General features: G+C 58.9%; 1 protein-coding gene across 1 annotated transcript in view; it reads right to left on the reverse strand.

Moving 5' to 3' along the window:
- The window catches only part of TTYH2 (tweety family member 2), a 42,409-nt gene extending 23,730 nt beyond the window's left edge, over positions 1–18,679 (reverse strand). The window contains exons 1-2 of the mRNA XM_054047316.1: positions 18,511–18,679; positions 469–641 (exon numbers count right to left, since the gene is read on the reverse strand). Of these exons, the coding sequence (XP_053903291.1) occupies positions 469–641; positions 18,511–18,645 (308 nt within the window). The 5' untranslated portion in view covers positions 18,646–18,679. The remainder of the gene's footprint in view (positions 1–468; positions 642–18,510) is intronic.
- Between the last annotated feature and the right edge of the window lie 1,947 nt (positions 18,680–20,626).

A 20,626-nucleotide genomic window follows, 5' to 3' on the forward strand; every position in this document is an offset into this window, starting at 1 on the left:
GCTCACACAGGCACGCTCCTTCCCCTCTCTGGGCAGCGGCCTCCCCAGTGCAAGACAGTCTGTGTTCCGCCCATCACCCCGGCACCTGGGCGGGTTGTGAATATCAACTGCTCGCGAAGCGCTCAGTGACGTGCCTCTTTTTCATCAGGCGTCCCACTAGAAATTCCTTCCCACCGAGCGATGCTGAGAACGGCCAGGAACCTCTGCCCGGCGCCTGTGCACTGCGCCTGCTCCCCTGCCTTTCCTGCCAGGACCTCAGCCGTATTCCCCCGGGAAGTGGTGTTTGCCCCCCCTCGACAGGTGGGGGACTAACCCAAGGGCACACAGCAAGTCAGTAGCAGAGCCCGGAATAGAACCTAGGAGTCCCAGCCTTACCACTGGGCCATGCTTCCTGTGGCCAGCGGCTGCGAGGTCTCCCCCAGCCCCGACAGCTGGGCTCCGAAGGCAGCAGTCACGCGGGACACTCACCAGCAGATGAGGCCAGCCACCACAGCCGTCCAGGTGACACAGCAGGAGTTGGGCCGCTTGGTCTCGGACTCCTCATCTCGTTTGCAGCTACACAGGCAGATCAGGTAGATGGTGAGGAAGAGCAGGTTGAGGCCGAGGCAGACGGCAGCCACCAGGCCCAGGAACAGCAGGGACTAAGGAAGGGAGAGACGCCAGAGTCAGTGCACGCTCCATGCAGGCTGCACAGTACCACGGCTCGGGACGCGAGAGCAAAGCGAAGGCGCCCGAGGTCCTCGGTTTGCAGGCTCCCTAGAAAGGGCCAATGCCGGCAGGGGGCTGCTCACCACCATCCGCTGGGCTCCAGCAGTGACCAGCTCGCACTCAGCACTGGGAAAATCCGCAGCCCCCTCCCACAGCTGCGAAGAGCAGCAGTTGATGAAACACCCCAGCCCCAGAGCTCCAAAGCACGAGGCATCTCCCAGCCCACGGCGAGCCACTTCTGGTCTAGGCGTGCCCAGCCTGGAGAAGGGGCCCGTTCACACACAGCCCAGACAAGCGCACAGTCAGGTCCTAACACGGCGGCAAGGCGGTCGGAGTGGGGAGGTCTCTGACCAGAACTGCCCCAGCCTAAGAGGCCGCAGCTCTGTCCTGGGCTGGAGAGACGATGCTGTAGAAAGCTCTCGATCCAGCCCTTTTAGCGAGACCTTCCCCCACCAGTGGGCACCTCGAGACTCAGCGATCCTGGCCGATGATGGGCGCTTGCCCTCCCCAAGGGGGTACTCCGGCTGAGAGACGGGAGCGGGTGTGTGCGTGTGTGATGCAAGCGCTGGAGACCAAAGCCCTCTCCACCCATGGAGCAAGGCCAGCCCAGGCAGCTGTCGTGCAAGCTGCCCGTAGACCATTCACCCTGCTAGCGCACCTCGCCCGGCCTGGAAGGAACAGCCTCGGGACCAGGGGCGACGTGAGGTTCAATCCACGGCCAATCAGAGCCTATGGGACAGGGAACGGCCGAGGGGAGCTGCACCGAGCATGGCAGACAGATGGGAGCAGCTCTCCGTCCCTGCCAACTGGGCCAGACCCAGCCGAGTAGCCTAGATGGGAAAGGCCCCTAATCCCACTGCACTGAGCCAGCCACGGCCTCCGCCTCGGCTGTATTTAGAGCATTTGCTAGTGGTCAGCAAACATGCCTGTCCCTTAGTTGGTGTGTGCTGGGCATCGGGCTCTTTTCCTCGGGGAATTCACTTGGTGCATAGTTCACGAGCGTCCTGGTGCTGCCTCATCCCAGCCAGCTCTGAAGCCTCAGGGAGATTTCTGTGGGTGCACTCCTCCCCCAGGCACAAACACGCAGCCCTGCCAACTGGCACCCAGCACGCATTTACCCTCCGCCAGCATTCAAACGGTAACAGCATCACAGGGCTGGGAGGGACCTCGAGAGGTCGTCTAGTTCAGCCCCCTGCACTCAGGGCAGGACCAAATACTATCTAGCCCATCCCTGACAGGTGTTTGTCCAACCTGCTCTTAAAAATCTCCAATGCTGGAGATTCCACAACCTCCCTAGGCAATTTATTCCAGTGCTTAACCATCCTGATGGGACGTTTTTCCTAATGTCCAACCTAAGCCGCCCTTGCTGCAATTGAAGCCCATTGCTTCTTTCCTATCCTCAGAGGTTAACAGGAACAATTTTTCTCCCTCCTTGTAACAACCTTTTATGTACTTGAAAACTATTATGTCCCCTCTCAGTCTTCTCTTCTCCAGACTAAACAAACCCAAGTTTTTCAATCTTCCCTCATAGCTCATGTTTTCTAGACCTTCGATCGTTTTTGTTGCTCTTCTCTGGACTTTAACCAATTTGTCCACATCTTTCCTGAAATGCGGTGCCCAGAACTGGACACAATAGTCCAGCTGAGGCCTAATCAGCGCGGAGTAGAGCGGAAGAATGACTTCTCGTGTCTGTCCTACAACACTTCTGTTAATACATCCCAGACTGATGTTCACTTTTTCTGCAACAGCGTTACACTGTTGACTCATATTTAGCTTGTGATCCACTCTGACCCCCAGATCCCTTTCTGCAGTACTCCTTCCTAGGCAGTCATTTCCCATTTGTATGTGTGCAACTGATTGTTCCTTCCTAAATGCATTTGTCCTGATTGAATTTCATCCTATTTACTTCAGACCATTTCTCCAGTTTGTCCAGATCATTTTGAATTTTAATCCTATCCTCCAAAGCACTTGCAACCCCTCCCAGCTTAGTATCGTCCGCAAACTTTATAAGTGTACTCTCTGTGCCATTATCTAAATCATTGATGAAAATATTGAACAGAACCGAACCCAGAACTGATCCCTGCAGGACCCCTTGATATGCCCTTCCAGTCTGACTGTGAACCACTGATAACTGCTCTCTGGGAACGGTTTTCCAACCAGTTTTGCACCCACCCTGTAGCTCCATCTAGACTGTATTTCCCTAGTTTGTTTATGAGAAGATCATGCAAGACAGTACCCAAAGCCTTACTTAAGTCAAGATATACCACCTCTACGCTACCCCTCTAGTCACAAAACTTGTTACCCTGGCAAAGAAAGCTATCCAGTTGGTTTGACATGATTTGTTCTTGACAAATCTGTGCTGTTACTTATCACCTTATTCTCTTCTAGGTGTTTGCAAATTGATTGCTTGATTATTTGCTCCATTATCTTTCCAGGTACTGAAGTTAAGCTGGCCTGTCTAATTCCCCGGGAGTTTCTTTATCCCCCTTCTTATAGATTGGCACTATTTGCCTTCTTAAAGTCCTCTGGAATCTCTCCCATCTTCCAGGAGTTTACGAAGATAATCACTAATGGCTCAGAGATCTCCTCAGTCAGCGTCTTAAGTATTCTAGGATGGGTTTCATCAGGCCTTGTCTAAGTAATTTTTAACTTGTCCTTTCCTTTCCTGTCAACTTCTCCCGGTCTCGTCTCACAGGGTACAGGTACAGTTACACTGCATACTCCTGAGGGAATTCTGTGCCAAAATATTAAAAATTCTGCGCACAATACTTTAAAATTCTACAAGTTTTATTTGTCAAATCAATGTGGAGGCTCCAGCATGGCATTGGGGAGCACAGGCCACTGGTTGCACAGAGGTGGGAGATCACTCTGCAGCTCCCCCCACCCCAGGACACGGACTCAGCGGTGAAGCTGCACCCAACCCTGACACAGCTCAAGGACCAGGCCTGCCCCAGAAACACCCAGAGCCCTGCCCCTCCATGCCAGGTGTGGGCAGGCAGGCTCAGCAAGGCAGGATCCAGGTGTGGAGGGGCTTTGTGTGGGGCGAGACAGTTCTGTGTGGGGCAATCTGGGTGCGGGCGGCTCAGTGGGCGAGTCAGGTGCGGGGGGATCTGGATGCACAGGGGCTTCTTGGGGGGTTCTGGGTGCAACGGTAATGGGACTTTGCAGGGGGTCCAGGTGAAGGTGGTTGGGGCTCGTCAGGGTGGTCCAGGTGCAGGGGGAGTGGGGCTCATCGGGGGGTGAGCCTCAGTGGGAGGGACTGGGCATGAGGGGGTCTGGATGCACGGGGGTTGGGCGGATGGAGGAGCAGTTCCCTGTACATGGATCCCTCCCCCTGCAGCTGAGGTGCGATGGGTGCAGGAAGCGGTGCAGGGGGAGTTTGCAGAGATTCCCGCAGCTGGGGGAGAAATCTGGGGGTGGGTCTGACCCAGCCCCCGATGCTGTGCAGGGAAAGAGAAGTTCCGTCCTCCCTAGTCTAGCTGGGATTAGCAGCTGAGCCTGGCGCAGGGTAGGAGCCACCAGCCGAGTCGTCTCCAGTCTCACCCCCTGCCCCACAGTGATATACCTCTCTGCTGGCTGCTCTGGGCACCTGAAACATACGGCTGGGGAGGGTCGCATGACCGCTCCTGGGGCTTCCCCGTCAGAAAGTCATTTTTCTGCAGGAAAGCAAAGAAATGTGCAGGGGACATACATTCTGCGGATGTGCAGTGGCGCAGGAAAAACAGGAGTAACTTGGGAAAAAAAAAGGGTGCTCTCGACTCAGGTTAGCAGCTCGAGTTCAAACCTGTAAGGCAGCCGGAGGTGGAGCTGGAGCGACTACCTGGAGCTAAAAGCCATTGTAGTGTCTGTGCTACTATTTGAACCCGAGTTCAGAACCGCCCTGTCTGCAGTGCAGACACACCCTAAACGGCTACGCCTTGCGCTGAAGCTCCAGGCTACGCAAGCGCTGGCTGCCCAGGAAGCAGTTCTTTCCCTTGCTCAGCGGATGTGCCACATGCCCCAGTCTTGCTCCCCGCGTCCCAGACCAGCTGGTGGCCCAGCTGAGCACGGCAGCCGAACTGCCGTCCCGAGCACGTCACGCAAACAGTGACAACTGGCCTTTCCCTCCAGTCGCCTGGCTCTGTTTCCAGGTGCTCACCATGGAGTCAAGAATAACTGCTCCCAAGCCAGGGCTGGGGAGGTGGAAAAGTGCGGCCAGACACAGACACTGACGAGCCCAGGCACAAAGCCAGGAATGCGCCCCAAGGTGCCTACTCACACCTGGCAGGCGATTTACCGGTCACCCCGTTACATGGGGGCGCCGCAGCCAGCATGAGATGCAGCAGGCAAACACATGAACCCCAGACACTGGTTATCTTCCCTGCCCGGCTACCCCAAGAACCAGCACCATGGCCCCCACTCCAGAGTCAGGAGCATCTCCTCCTGAGCTAGACCCCAAGACATGGGTCCCCCCATGGGAGGTCACCTTCCCTTACAGATATTTATCCACCTGGCAGGCAGCAAGACAGCTGAACTGCTCTTGGGCACTTGCTCAAATCGCCCACCCGGGCCCTCCCCGCAGGCATCTCCGCCTGAGAGCGAGGAAGACAGTACCGAGCACGGCACCCTGCTCAGTTCCTGCATGCAATGTATCTCACCCCCCTGCAGCCACAGCCCCCGCTCCCTACACACCCCCTGCAGCCCGGGCTGCCGCGATGGGCTCGGCACATCGTTCCGTCTTCAGCCAGCGCAGGATGTGCCTGGCAAGGCGCCCCTGTTTCACACATGGAGCCTCTGGCTCCCCTGGTTTGCGAGCTGCCAGTTCAGGGGGTCTGGTTCTGATCTAAGGCCTGCCACGCTGAAGGCACAAGAGCCTCCGACCAATCTCTGCCCTCATCGGTCTCCATTAGATATCGAGTGAGACGCACGAGCCGATGACCCTCACCCCCCATTCGACATGGGGGAAGGCAGCGCCAGATGCATGGGATCTCCCCCATCCCAGAGCAACACCACCTGCATCTCCTGTCCCAGGCTCTCCGGCTCAGCTGTTCCTGTTGCTTGTTCCTCCCCCCGGACTCCCCCTGCTCCTCTCCATTAGCGGCTGCCTTAATACCACAAGCAACAGCAGGAAAAGAGTGAATCCGATGAGAGCCAGAGTTGACGCAAGTGAAAACTGACACGTGACCAGACAATACCACGAGCATAACTGCACCCAGCCAGGGCATCTGCTACCTTCCCGTCCAGCAAATTTACCAAATCCAGAGGGCAGGTCACCGTCACGGGACCTAACCAAGACCTATCTTCTAGATGGAGGCCAGCAGGACCCATTCCCGGCCCATCCCGCATGAGGCATTCTTACTGGGTCACGTACGGCAGAACCCCTCTTTTACAAACTAACGGGGGATTGAGAAGTTCATAAAAAAATCGACAGTCACAAAACAGAACATCCCCGAGTTCCAGCCGGCGCGCTGCGTCGCTGCTCTCCTGCCCGGCGACCACGGCGAAGCCACGGCCCGCGCACGGAACGCGAAGGGACGACGCCCTGTTCTCCATCAATGTCGCTGTTACGGGATTCCCCACCCCAGTCCTGGTCAGGAGAAACGATTGGGAGAGATGGGCACCTGTAAGCGTGGGGCTCACAAAATCGAGGTTCTGCTTGCAGATGGTTGGGGCTGGTTCTAGAGCAACATTTGTCAGGGCAGGGGGTGGGTTAGTGGAGGAGCAGCCTGTCTGGGACAGACCAGACAGCAGGGAAACACACAGTAACTAGGAGGCAAGAGCACATCCACTGGCTCCCGCTCCCCCGCCTTCCTGCCCCCCCCCGCGTGACCCAAGGAGGGACTGTCCCCACTTGAAGGGGTGTCTCCTTTCACCAGGCGCTAAGGATTCTCCAAAACAGCAAGCACGTATTAAGCGCCTCCAGCACGCTAATCACCCTGCAAGACAGACAGTGGCGCAGTCCCTGCCACAGGCAGCATGCAATCCACTAGAGTGCTCCAAGAATCGGGCTCCAGACTTCCCGAAGGATGCCTGGAGAGGAGGGCGTATCTGGTTAATTGCCTCTCGTTCGTGCTACAAGTCGGTTAGAGCGTGGGGCTGCTTCCTGGCTAGTTACAGGTTGTCATTAAAGAGATCGATTGACATCTTAATGGCTTGTATTGTCCCCCTGAAGCGCAGTGGCCTGCCGTGATCTTTTCAGTATTCCACATTTTGATTAAGTGGCATCTCAGGCCCCTCTGTGCAGGCTGCTGAAGCCATAAAGCAGGGAGTGGGTCACTGAATTCGAAGAAGGGCAAAGTGGTCCCATAATTCAGGGAGCACATGACACATTAACAATAGAGGCCTCGTTCATTACAGGGCTGGACAGGGCAAGAATGGGTTTCTAGTGAAAGAGACGTAGATCCAGCGCCACTCATCCATCTTCCCCCATGACAGAGAGAGACTGTGTGTGCATGTGCGTGTGTGTGTGTGTGTGTGAGATCCACACAACAATCTTTACACTAACGATGGCTCACATTTGCAACGGTTCCAGTGTAAATGGCTGGTCACACAACGAACCCCCTCCTGGATCGAGGGGAAGAGACGCACAGCCCCAGACCCAACACTGACCCTGCACAGCTCTGCCTCACTTTCCCCACCCATGAAGCAGGGCCAGTCTGTTCCCCGCCCGGCAGGGGGTGCGTTAGGGTGTGACTCTTGCTGTCCCTTTCCACCAGGGACTTCCCGCCCCAGATTTTTGGCACCTGACCAGCTTCCTAGATCCTGCGGAGCTCTCACCTCCCACCCAGCGTGGGGCCAGCCAGGAAGGAGATACGGAGCCAGAGCATCGTCAGCGCGTCGCTCGTATTCCACTGCCGTGTTTCCCGGAACCACAACATGGCGCCAGTTCCAGGGGGCTCCGCAGCCCTGGAGCCTTTCATGAAACTGTCATTATGTGGCTGAAAGGAGAAAGGGCCCAAAACATCCTCCGGTGCAATGTGTGGCCTCGGGGCAGCCGTGCTGGTCCCAGGATACGAGAGAGGTTACTGCAGCCGCCTCATCTCTCTTTAAACTATCATTCGACTGCAGCCTGAAACGAGTCCTGGGGGAGAATCGTGGATTGAGCTTCCAAGCCCAGATGGGCCGGGGTTCTATGGAGCTGAACCTTCCGGTGTCAGCCACATGGGCCCCCCCTCCCTGCAGTTCTCCCCCCGCCCCTCCCCGCAGTGCTGTGGGAACTAAACACACGCTAACAAGTTGCAGACCCTGCTACTGCACCCCCTCCGCCTGCCCAGCCATTTCCCAGCACCGAGGGCTCCAGGGTCGTTAGCGGCCCCGCTTGCCTGCCAAGCCCGATCGAATCTAAGAGGCTGGCTTCGATTACTCCAGCTAATGCAGGCCAGAGCGCGGGAGGAGGCTGCTGGGGAAAGCCACGCTGCAGGGCTCTTTGTTAAGGAGTTCTCCGCCTGAGCGGAAAGGGAGAATGCACCAGCAGGAATCATTTCTCTCCGTAACGGGCAATTACTCCTGCAGTCCTAATGAACAGTGCCAGCGCCTCCCCGCCCAGGGCTCTCCATTTCCAGAGCTGTAATTCCCCTATAGATGGGCTGGCCCACGACAGCCATCACAGACATTCCAGCTTACGTGAGGGCCTCAACATGGTGATTCAAGCACAGGCCCCCACTGATCGGGGCCATCTTTACCAGGGGTGGGTCACAGAGAGACGACAGGTCCCAGCATGCAGCGCTCCAGCTTGAGCGGAGCAGCGGATTGAGGGTTGCATACTATGTCTGCCAGGGTCAAACCTCCATGGTCCAGATGTGGGCAGCTGTGATTCATTCCCACGCAGGGCCAATCGGGGCAGGCCCCAAGCTCCTGGCATGTTACCAACACAAGCTCCCTGCCCTCCACCGGGCAAGGACTTGGCACTGCCCCAGTGACCAGAACCTATCAAAGAAAAGAGAGAGGAGCGCATGGCATGCAACCCACACCGCAGAACGTACAGCTTCACCGAACGCTCAATGAACCTGCGGAACTCATTGCCAGGGGATGCCGTGAATGCCACAAGTATAACTGGGCTCAACAAAGAATTAGACCCATTCCTGGAGGATAGGTCCATCAATGGCTATTAGCCAAGATGGTCAGGGACACCAGGCCATGCTCAGTGTCCCGAAGCCTCTGACTGACAGAAGCTGGGGCTGGATTGCTCAACGATTGCCCTGCTCTGTTCGTTCCCTCTGAAGCACCTGGCTCCAGCCACTGTCGGAAGACAGGACACTGGGCTAGGTGGGCCGTCCTTGTGACGCACAGCGGGCATCCCTGGAAGTTTCGTGTCCTCAGCCGTGCCCGGGCAAGGCCTTCCTCAGCAGCACTGCACGGCCCCTGCCACAGAGGCAGGCAGCAATCACCCTGCAGGGCGTGACCCTCTCCCAGGGAGGCATAGAGAGGAGCTCATCGCAGGACGGTCCCATGGGTACGGCACTGGATGGGGCCTCAGAAACCGCGGGTTCTACCCCTGGCTTGGCACAACCGTGGGCAACTCACTGCCCTGCTCTGTCGGGTCTGCGAGCTCACTGGGGCAGGGACTCTCTCACCCTGCACACTGCAGCCCCCCCTACGGCATTACACTGGTGCAATACAAGTCCTGACACACAACGGCCCAGGCAGACGCCACCTTCCTTTAGCTTCCAGTTCCCCTATATTTAACGCCTCCCTTCCCGGATCGGGAAACCTCAGAGCGTGACTGGCTGATGACAGTGACTCAGGTTAACTCCTGATGCTGACCCCCTCCAGCAGGGATCTTCTCCCACTCCCTTCCCCAGCCAGAGGCAGGCCCACGTCCTGCTCGGCCTGCCTTTTTTTTTTTGGTGCACTCGTCACTGCATATTTTTATTCCAACCTTTGTCAGCCGTTCACCCGCTCCTAGGGGCAGGGAGCAGCCCCAGCTCTGCACTGCTCCGGGGCAGCTAGCGAAGAACGGAGTGAGCCCAGTGACAAGGAGAAGGGGAAAGCAGCTCTGATCACCTGGCTCTCACACAGTGACAGCCAGTCTGGTACCGAGCCTGCAGCTTCCATCAGCCCGAATTTCCGCTCCTCCATCTCGCTTCCCGATAGCGGCTCTCTGAAGGGGGGACGCCCCCACCCCCTCCGGTTTCAATAAAGCCCTGTTTGTCCTGTCGGCTCCCCACCTGCTATTACATTGCTGTTTTGCATCAGTGGAGGAGCTGGCACCAGCCCAGAAATGGCAAGGACCAGGGGCTCTCAGCTCATCGAAAGCCCCATGCTACGGACCCAGCTCCCAAGTCCCGGGATGCTCGGCACACGGACCGGCCGAGGCAGCATGTCGTTTTGGACCTGCTTTGCGGGTGGCTCTGGCCGTTACACAGCACTGCGAGTGGCTGGTGAGAGGCTCTTAGAGTGGGTTAGACCAGCACCGGCCCTGGGCTGGGTGGAGCCGGTGCCATGGCAGAAGGTGCATTAGAGGTGGGGGAAGAGCAATGCCACTGCTGCTTAGGACCAACCCAACCCTACAAAGCGTGAAAGCAAAGCTGCACCAGCGGGCTGGAAAGGGGAGAGGCAGCCGACAAAGTCACAGGCAGGAGAGGAGCTTGGAGCAGCTCAAAGCCGCTCACCAGACCGAGCCGGACCCCAGCGGGAAGGGTGTGAAAGGGTGTCATTTGGAGGCAGGGACAATGATTAACCCGAGGTGGCAGAGTACAGGGACCCGGCTTGTTCTGGGGACGTCCTTGGTCAGTTCTTTGCAGTGGGAATCCTGACACCCAGACTGGAACTTGCAACACACTCGCTGACCAGAGGGAGAGTGAGGCCCAGGTCCGTCCCTCCGTTAAAACAGAGCTTTCAGCGAGTACTGGGGCAGAGTCCAGGGGCTGGGGCTGGGATCTCTCCGTGAGGCTACACCCTTGAACTGTGCTGAAGTCTCTATTAGAGAGAGGGTGAAGCGAGGGCCCCGCCTTGCACCCGGTGCTTTCACCTCTGGGGACCCCGGTCAGGAGAAAGAGCCCAGGGCTGGAAGAGCAGGGGACTGGGGGGTCAGGATTTGAGGGGCATCTGCAGAGCTGTGGGGGTGACCTGGGGCTGGAAGAGCAGGTGTGTGGGGGCTGCATCCCAATCAATCCCCTGCAGCCCTGGGATTGTGCGTTATGCAGAAACTTTTCCTGCGAGGACCTGGCTCGAGAGAGCCGCTCTGAACAGAGCAGCGATGTTCCAATCACCTGAGCCGCTGCCCTGGTTTCCGCAGCCCTCCCCCAGGCTAAGCCAGTGCCCCCCACCCACCCAGGGGGAAGAGTTTTCAAACACTTTCCTTGCAGCTCCCAGGGGACGTGGACCCAGCAGCCTGGTTGGCACAGGAAGTGACACAAGCAGCAGTAGACGTCCCCGGGGGCAGCCGGGCGAGCAAGTGCTCACTGGGAGATTGGCCTCCGCAGATCCCCTCCCTCGTGGTGCAAGGGGGGCAGCCAGTGCTCACTGGACCTGGGCCCAGCCAGTAGCTCAGAGCAGAGCTGCGGGACACTGGGGTTGCACAAGAAAGTCGTTCCCGCCACGTCCTCTCCCTCCCGCTGCACACGCTCCTCTGGGGGAGGTGGGGCTGATAAACAGGGCATCGGGGTCATCCGGCAAAGAAGCGGCGGTTCTGTTGTAGAGCAGAGACTGGTCGTTCTTCTCTGGAGCCCTGGGCTTTCCCAGCTGGACTGGTCCCCAGGCCCCCCCGGCACACAATGTCTGAAGGGAGTGAGACAGAAACCTGGCACGTTGGGGGTCAGGGCTTAGACCTCCAGCTACGATCGTCGGTTAAACCACGCCCGTGCCCATGCGAAAGGCGCGCCGTCACACCACGCAGTACTGCGTCGGCACCAAAGCGTGGCACAGGTCCGAGCCAATCCTCACACCCCTCCAGGAGAAAGGCAAGCCTCGCTGTGCCTGGGCACCACGGAACCCGTCTGCCCCCGGCCCCATACACATCTCCCTGGGCACCACAGGACCAGTCTGCCCCCAGCCCCATACACATCTCCCTGGGCACCACAGGACCGGTCTGCCCCCGGCCCCATACACATCTCCCTGGGCACCACAGGACCGGTCTGCCCCCGGCCCCATACACATCTCCCTGGGCACCACAGGACCAGTCTGCCCCCGGCCCCATACACATCTCCCTGGGCACCACAGGACCGGTCTGCCCCTGGCCCCATACACATCTCCCTGGGCACCACGGAACCGGTCTGCCCCCGGCCCCATACACATCTCCCTGGGCACCACAGGACCAGTCTGCCCCCGGCCCCATACACATCTCCCTGGACACCACGGAACCGGTCTGCCCCCGGCCCCATACACACCTCCCTGGGCACCACAGGACCAGTCTGCCCCCGGCCCCATACACATCTCCCTGGGCACCACAGGACCGGTCTGCCCCCGGCCCCATACACATCTCCCTGGGCACCACAGGACCGGTCTGCCCCCGGCCCCATACACATCTCCCTGGGCACCACGGAACCGGTCTGCCCCCAGCCCCATACACATCTCCCTGGACACCACTGGACCAGTCTGCCCCCGGCCCCATACACATCTCCCTGGGCACAGAGAGCCAGGCTCAGACTGGAGCTGGCAAACTCCCGTCTTTACGCCTGTGTTCGAAGAGGCTGTGTAGAAGAGAAACCAGATCCTCGGGGCGTCTGCGAAGGCCCCCCCAAGAGCACCGGTGTCGTGTGCCCGCAGCAGCTTCTGCCTGACGCGAGTGGACAGTGCTGCCACTGCCAGCGTACTCAGCCTGAGACCCAGTCCCAGCGCCAAGCCCTTGATTCCCGGCAGCCACAGGGCCAAACCCAGCCAGGCGGACGAGCTGTGCTCCTTTCAATGGAGACCTTGCCACAACCCTGCAGCACTTCCCCTCCCACCCAGGTAACAGCGCTGCATACTGGCTCATCCCCACTATGGCTGGCTTCCATTCCCCCCCCCCCCGCCCCGCCGCCCGCTACCCCAGAGGTGGCCGCATTTCTGCACGCTGCCTGTAAGGTGCTATGAAAATGTCATCCACGACCTACATCCCCAGTACCCCCCTCCTCCCCACGAGCAGCACCGTGCACTCACTCAGCAGCAGCCGCTGGGCTCCGAGCAGCAGAAAACCCGCCCGACACCTTTGCACGGAAGGTGAGAGGGCTGCAAAGGGCTTCCTGTGCGCGGCTGTATTGTTTGAAGGTTTCCTTCCTGCCCGGCCTGGTTTGGCACAGCCATGCTTATTAGTGAGCAGATACAATCTTATCGAGGCAGCTGGAATCGAGTGCACCACCGGCTCCCGATGGCACGAGACCAAGCAGGAACCGCTCCCCCCAAATTATCGATGGCAGATAACGGGCAGCCTCCACAGGGCTCCCTGGAGAAAACCACACGGGATTCAGAGCAAAGCAAGGGCTGGTGCGCTTTGCAGTTCTGATTACACTGCAGCCGACTCTACCCCATTGAGTAGCCCCTCCGAAAGGGCTGTGGAGTGCCGAATGGAGCCGTGAGGGGTGCTCCTCCTGGGGAGCGGTGGGTTCATGGTGGGGAGGATTAAAGAAGAAAAATCATAGCCGTACACGTCTGTACGGTGTCTTTCAGCCATGAGTGCTTTGCGGACTATATGCAGGCAGCACCAGGGAAGTGTGGCCACCCCTGGGGAGGAGCGCACCGAATAGGGGTGCGAGTGGTGTGTTTTTAGCAGAGGACAGCGGGACAGGCCCCTAACTCATGGGGACTGGTGTCCACAGGCAACAGACCGGCGCTTGGGGCGGGGGGCAGAGCTCCATTTTGGTGGTGCTACAACTCCTCCTGGCTGGAACGGGCCCTGCTTTAGGCCGGAGTGGGAGCAGGCGGGGCCCTTCAGACAGGAACTAAGCCCCAGCGAGGGGGCTGGCGCACAGAGCGAGGGGGAGAACAGGACGGCTGCTCAGGCAGAGGAGCTGGTAACGCCGAGGCTGGCTCTACCCGGCTCGGTGGGCTGGTCCCTCCTGAGCTTACCTCGGCTTCCCGCACGGTGCTACATTCAGTGTCCACAGACCCCGGGACACTCTCCTAAGGGCGGCCCTGGGCTCCCAACGGATCTCAGAGCCCCTGTGCTCTGATCACCCAGAGCCGCTCCGACGCTGCAGGGCCAGGTCCCGAAGCCACCAGCCAAGTCCCATGTCCAGGTGGCACATCCTGAGCAGGCCTGTATCCCAGGAAGGAGAACTGGGGCCCACTCACCGCGTCAGGGACGGAGCCACACGCACCGGGAGGGAGGAGTTAGCCCTCGCCCGGGTCCACGCTCCAGTTGACCAGCACCTCATCCGCATCGGTCACCTTCTGGTTATAGCCCTGCAGGCCTAGCACCGCCAGCACACCCCTCCATTGGCAGCAGCCCACACCCAGCCCCCCGGGGCCTGTCCAGCACCGATCAGAACAAGCGATTCCAGTCACAGGCCCCCCACCGCCCACCTGGTAGCTACTCAGAGCCATCCACTGTGCTGCCAGCGACCTCTAGCCGCTTACCAGCCCCCATTAGCTTCCTCACGCCGCGCCACTTTTCCCTGGTGGAGAAGCTCATGGGAGGCAGGACCCCCACCCCAATGCACCAGTCAGGCTCCAAAGTACCTTGTACCTTTTGTTAAACAGACACTCAGAGCCACAAACCAAGCCAGGGTGGGCACTAGGAGAGCACGGGGAACTTCCCAGCACTTCACCAGCACCAACGGCCGGGCATTTGCCCTCCACACAGCCCAACAGTGCTTGAAGGGACACGTCAGGCTACCCAGGTGTGACGAACTGGGACTGTTCTTGCTGGGGTGTGGGAATGCTGACAGGGGAGTGTGACTAGGATGGTCTGCATCGGAGGATGGGAGTCGGCCCGAGGGAACATACCTGAGCTTGTAACATGAGAACCCAGGAGGGGATTGGAGGTCAGGTGACTCTGGGGCCCCGGAAACTGAACAAAGGCTGTGGGAGGGGTCGCTGGAGGGAGAGTGCTGGAAGCAGGCTGGAAGGAGGCTGGAGAGATGGCTGGGAGGCAGAGATGGCTCTGACCCCCCAAAGGGGGGTGGGCTGGCATGCCCTGGGACCCCAAGCTGGACCTAACTGAGGGGGGGCCCTGTTGTCTGTGCCTGCAAGACCTGTCTTGGACTGTATTCCTGTCATCCAAATAAACCTTCTGCTCTACTGGCTGGCTGAGAGTCATGGTGAATCGCAGGAAGCCGGGGGTGCAGGGCCCTGAGTCCCCCAATACTCCGTGACACCAGATTGCTCAAAAAAAGCCATCTTTGCAGGTGTTTGTGAGCAACCCAGCAGGCGAAATCAACAAAGGAGTGGGGAAGAACTCGAAGTGGCTTTTCCTCGCAGAGGGACCTGCTCCCTGCATTTCGCCCAGCCAGGCCGGTGAAGTGGACCAGTCGCATCCTGGTTCTCATGCTCCAATTCTGACATACCGACCTGCCTGGCCTTCCCGTATTGCCCAACGGCCAGACGGGGTCCCAGTGCGAGAGTCACTGCTCGAGCTCAAAGCTGAGATCCTTGGGTTTCAGGTGCAAATTCAAAAACAATGTTCTCAATTAGTCCCCCCTTCCTCTCCCTGCACCAGCCATGCCACTCCCCATTTTGCCAACAGCCGCCATTCAAGCTGTGTGTGGAGCTAGCTGCCTTCATCTCACAGACAGGTAGTAAGCAAAGGTCGCATCTAACCCCACGGGCTTGTGCTTAAAGCCCTGCATTCAATTAGCACGGGTTGGAATCAGCAGGTTTTCCTGGGTAATTGGAAACCTTTGGCCACTCGCTGTCAATCATCGACTGTGTATAATTTTTTGCGTTTCTATAATGACTTGCAACTCAAAGTACTTTGGGAATTATGCCGAGGTGGCACCCCTGAAATGCAGCCACCTCTGGGGTGGAGGGTGGCAGTCAACCAGCAAAGAGTACAACAGCTTCATAGGAAGGGGGATAATGACAATGCAGTAACTTTTAATGTCTCATCCAAGGGCCCAGCCCCCAACAAACAACATGGCGCTGTCTGAAGGCCTTCGGAGACTCTGGGAGTCAGCGCCATTGGGTTTCAACCTGGGGTTCTCTCCCGGAGGTGACTGAGCTGTCCCCTGCCAACAAAGCACAAAAGCCAAGACGCTCTCTGTAGCACACCCACAAGGACAGGGCTGGCAGTGCAGGGCCAGGAGGGCTAGCGATGCACAGAGGAGGGACAGGTAGGACTGGCAGTGGGAGGGTGCGAAAGGGTCAGTCAGAGGGACGGAGCTAGTAGCAGGACCGATGGCTGGAAGAAGAGCTGCGCCATTGCCCACGTCCCCCGCTTTCCAGCATCCCTCCGTCACCGGCTGCGTCCTCTGCTTTGCTTTGACAGGACAGAAGCCCCCCATGCGCCTTGTCGCACTGGAAGAGTATTGCGGGGGACGGGGGAGAGCAGGGGAAAGGGGGTGTACAGTAGCTGTCCTGAGAGCCACTTGAAGGGGGCTCCAGAAGATGAACTCAAGTAGCCCTTGCACTGCACAGCTCATAACCGTGGCTAGGGGCACGTCCAGGGAGGCAGACGGTGTGTAAACGGCTACTCCAGCCGATCACTCCTTGCACCTGCAAACGGTCTGAAAACACCAAAGGGCAGGAGAACACCTGGGCAGCTTCCCACTGGCCCCAAAACTTGTTCCATCCAAAACCTAACATTAAAAAGAGTGGCAACTCCCCTCTTGTGGGGTGTGTTCAGAGGCCCTGCTAGCACAAGAGAGCCCTGGTTTCTGGGTGGCACTAATGGAATCCAATGCTTTAGAGGCCCACGGCGAGCAGAAGAGAAGCAGTGATTTAACGCCCCTTTGTTTGCTTCCCTCCCCCCTTCATTCACAGCAGAAAGACTGACTAGACAGTTGCCATTTCTGCTTTTCTTCCCAGCCTGGGGCAAGGCCTGGGTTGCAAACCCTGCAAGGGGATGTTTCTCTGGAAAGAGAAGAACTTTGCATTTTAAGAAACATTTTGCAGATTTTTTTCTCTCAATAACTAAGTTTGGCCAAACCTTTAATGTGCGCACAACCCCTACAACGCTGGCCCTGGCTAGTGGTTCCCTGCAGCCGCCGCACTCAGAGACACAGCGGAAACAAACAGAACAGGTTCCAGCATTAACACAACAGAGTAAATCTCTGATTCTTGCACACAGGAAAGCGTGGTTAGGAGGCAAGAGCCGTTACCTTTGTAAATACCATTTCAGGTGACAACATAATCTGCAGGACTCGGGGAGGGGGCGCCATCCGTGGCCTAGAAATCCGTATTCTCTGCTTACCCTACAGGTTCTTCCCCAGCAGGACACCCCCCAGGAGATAAATATCTGTTCCACCTTTTTTTTTTTTTTTTTTTTTTTTAAAATAGAGCAAACAAAAGGTCCACATGCAGCATGTGTGTGGAGGAAAAAGCTACCTGGAAATTAGAAATTTTCCCATGGGAAACAAGGATGGATTCCACCTCCCCTACCCAGAGCTCCCTCTGATTCCCAGCAAATCCATTTTGTAGCCAGACTGAAACTTTCCAAAGGCGATTCCCGATTCCCCATCCCCCATCCCCCCCCTCCATACAGCCCCACAGGCAAAGCCCGATTGGGTTGGGAAGGTTCAGAGCCACGGCCAGGCTGGGTGCAGAGGCCAGATTTGGGGGAAGGCCTGGGATGCATTAATTTTATTCAGGTTCTTATTGGCGGTACCCAGGCTGCAGGTCGGGGGAATGGGGGGTAATGAGAAGGGGCCAGCTACTGCCCTGCTAGGGCAGGAATGGGGAGCTCTGGGTACCAGTTTCCTGGTTGCTCCCCTACTGGGGGCGGAAGCTGCCATGGGTTGGCAAGGGGGTGGCTGAGGAGCTGCCCAGCCCGCAGGGTAGGGCACATCAGACTGCCCTGGGCACGGGGTTGGCGCGCCAGGGAATCCGCACATGCGGGCGCTGCCCCTGGGAAGTTGGCAGCACACTAGGGTGACCCTGGAGCTGCCCCCCAGGTTCGCAGTGTGCAGAGGGTGGTGGTGGGGTTACACAGGAGGAATGGCCCTGAGATGGCAGGTGGGAATTGACTGCACTGGGGCTTGCAATGTAGGGAGTCTGGGGGGGCAGTGCATAAAACTGGGGCACAGGTGCCTGGGAGAGGGAGACGGGGGGGGTTCGGGTGCACGGGGGCTGCCGGGGAGGAGAGTCCAGGGAGAAGGGGAGCTGGGTGCACGGGGGCTACTGGGGGGGAGGAGGACTGGGTGCATAGGGGCTGCCAGGGGGAGGGTCCGGGGGCTGCCGGGGAGGAGGGGGACCGGGTGCACCAGGGCTGCCGGGAGGGAGAGTCTGGGAGCTGCCGGGGGGAGGCGGGTTAGGTGCACGGAGGAAAGGGGGGGCCGGGTGCACGGGGGCTGCCGGGAGAAGGGTCCGGGGGCTGCTGGGGGAGGCGGGCTGGGTGCACGGAGGGAAGGGGGGCCGAGAGCACGGGGGCTGCCGCGGGGAGGGTCTGGGGGCTGCCGCGGGAAGGGGGGGCGGGTGCACGAGGGAAAGGGGGGGCGGGTGCACGAGGGCTGCCGCGGGGAGGGTCTGGGGGCTGCCACGGGGAGGGGGGGCTAGGTGCACGAGGGGAAGGGGGGGCGGGTGCCCGGGGAGGGAAGGGGGGGCGGGTGCACGAGGGGAAGGGGGGCCGGGTGCACGAGGGCTGCCGCGGGGAGGGTCTGGGGGCTGCCGGGGAGGGAAAGGGGGGGCTAGATGCACGGAGGAAAGGGGGGCTGGGTGCACGGGCGGAGGGGGACCGGGGGCTGCCGGGGAGGGGAAGTGGGGCTGGGTGCACGGAGGGAAGAGGGGGCGGGTGCCCGGGCGCGGACCCACCTGCTGGTAGTCGGGCTGCTGCGGGCGGAAGGCGCTGGGCACGGGCTGCAGCCGCAGGTTGACGTGCGGGAAGCGGTGCAGCCAGGCGGCCCACCAGGGCGCCAGGTAGTCGGCGCGCGCGGCCAGCAGGGCCATGGCTCCGGACCGGCTCCTCCGCGCGCCCCGCCGCGCCGCGCCGCTCGGCTCCAGCGCCCGGCCAGGCCCCGCCCCCCCGCGCGCACCCGCCAAGCCACGCCCCCCGCGGGACCGCGCAGCCCCCCCCCCCCAAACCTGCTGGGTCTATAGGGGCCCTGCCCTTGCCTCGGCAACAGCTATAGGGGCATTGCCCCCCCCCCCAGCCTGCGGGCTCCACAAGGGCACCGCCCTCCCTCCACCCTCCGCTCCCCATGGGGCACCACCCTCCCTCCGCTGCCCTCTCCCTGCGGGCCCTATGGGGCAGCGCCCACCGCTCCGGCGCCCACTTCCTATGGGCTCTATAGGGGGCACCGCCCTCCCTCCGCCACCCGCTCCCTGCAGGCTCTATAGGGGCACCGCCCCCCCTCCACCACCCACTCCATATGGGCTCTATAGGGGCACCGCCCTCCCTCCTCCGTCTGCTCCCTGCGGGCTCTATAGGGGCACAGCCCTTCCAAAGACTGGAGCCTACATTTGCAACCCAGGCCGGTGCAGAGTTTTCCCCGAAGAACGTTAGAGCCGTGGGGAAAGCTGCCGGGGAGGGACATGGCCCGGTTTTAAAATGGGAGCTATAAAGGGCTGGGGTGGGGGGGATCCTTGTGCGCAGCGCTCAGGGAAAACCAGCTAGAATCCTACTCAGCTAATGCTGGATAATTATTAGGGATTCAAATCGGAGCTGAGAGCAGGCCCTGCTGCTGTACTCAGAGCCCGATTCAATCCCCACCGCTCCCACCAACAATTTGGGCAACACTGCAAAAATGCAACCCCCCGGGGGGGCAGGATCAGTAGCTAGAGCACAGGCCTGGGGCTCCGGACTCCTGGGTTCCTCTCTGGATTCTCCCACTGACTTGCTTCATGACCTTAGGCAAATTGTTTCCCTTCTCTGGGGCTCCGGCACCTCCCCGTTTGTAAAAGAGGGAGACTGATACTCACCCCCCAGGCCTGCGGAGAGGCTCCCTTCATGCCTGTCAGGAAAACACTCTGAAGGGCACAGTACGGCCACACAGCACTACCAGTGTCCCGGCTTCCATCGCTCCTGGGCTGAGAAGTGACACCCCCTCTCTGCCCCCAAATGGACTGAACTCTAGTTTTCCTGATGCCAAATGTGCTGGCTGCTTCCAAAGAGTTTCTGAAGCAAGCAAACGGAGCTCAGAGCCTGCCCCTTTTCCCTCTAAGGTCCCTTTTTGACGCTCTGTACCTCGGGGGGACACCCTACACCCCCACGTTCATCTTTATAAAATGATGGTGTGGTATCCAATGCAAAGTTTGTCACGTCGGGTGTCTTCGGAAGGCTCATAATGCACTGAGCATTGCTGTTACAGTGATGTTATAGTAATCGTTTTAGTAAGGTTGTAGGTTATAATTTCATGTATATAGTTATGAGGCTGAACATGTATCCTCATGGCTTAACGCAAGCCCAGGCAAAAACTCTCCAAGAGCAGAGGGGCAGTTCACACCTCGTCAGGGCATGGATGGGACAAACCCAGCCCAGCCTCACAGGAACAATGGACACTGGCTTAGGCAGCAACAAAAGAATCTGTTAGACTCTCGAGGGAGTCCCCCCCTTCCTTTGGGCAGTTTGGGACTGCGATGAGGTAATGCTCACCTGACTCTGAAGGGGGGCGGGGGGACAAAGCCAAGAGGGAAGAAAGGGCGTGATAAAAGGAAGAGACGTTTGCCATGCTCTCTCTCTTCCACCTACATCTACAGACATCACCACCAAGCGACTGAAGCACTGATCAAAGGCGAGAGCCTGGCTGCAAAGTAACCAGCCAGCCTGTGGTGGAAGCATCTAAGTTTGTAAGGACATTGAAAGTGTTCAGCTCAGCTTAGAATGTGTGTTGCTTTTATTTCATTTGACCAGATCTGACTTGTTATCCTTTACTTATAATCACTTCAAATCTATCTTTATAGTTAATAAATGTGTGTGTTTGTTCTACCT

Source organism: Malaclemys terrapin, chromosome 13 (genome assembly GCF_027887155.1).
Source record: "Malaclemys terrapin pileata isolate rMalTer1 chromosome 13, rMalTer1.hap1, whole genome shotgun sequence".
Lineage (NCBI taxonomy): Eukaryota > Metazoa > Chordata > Testudines > Emydidae > Malaclemys > Malaclemys terrapin.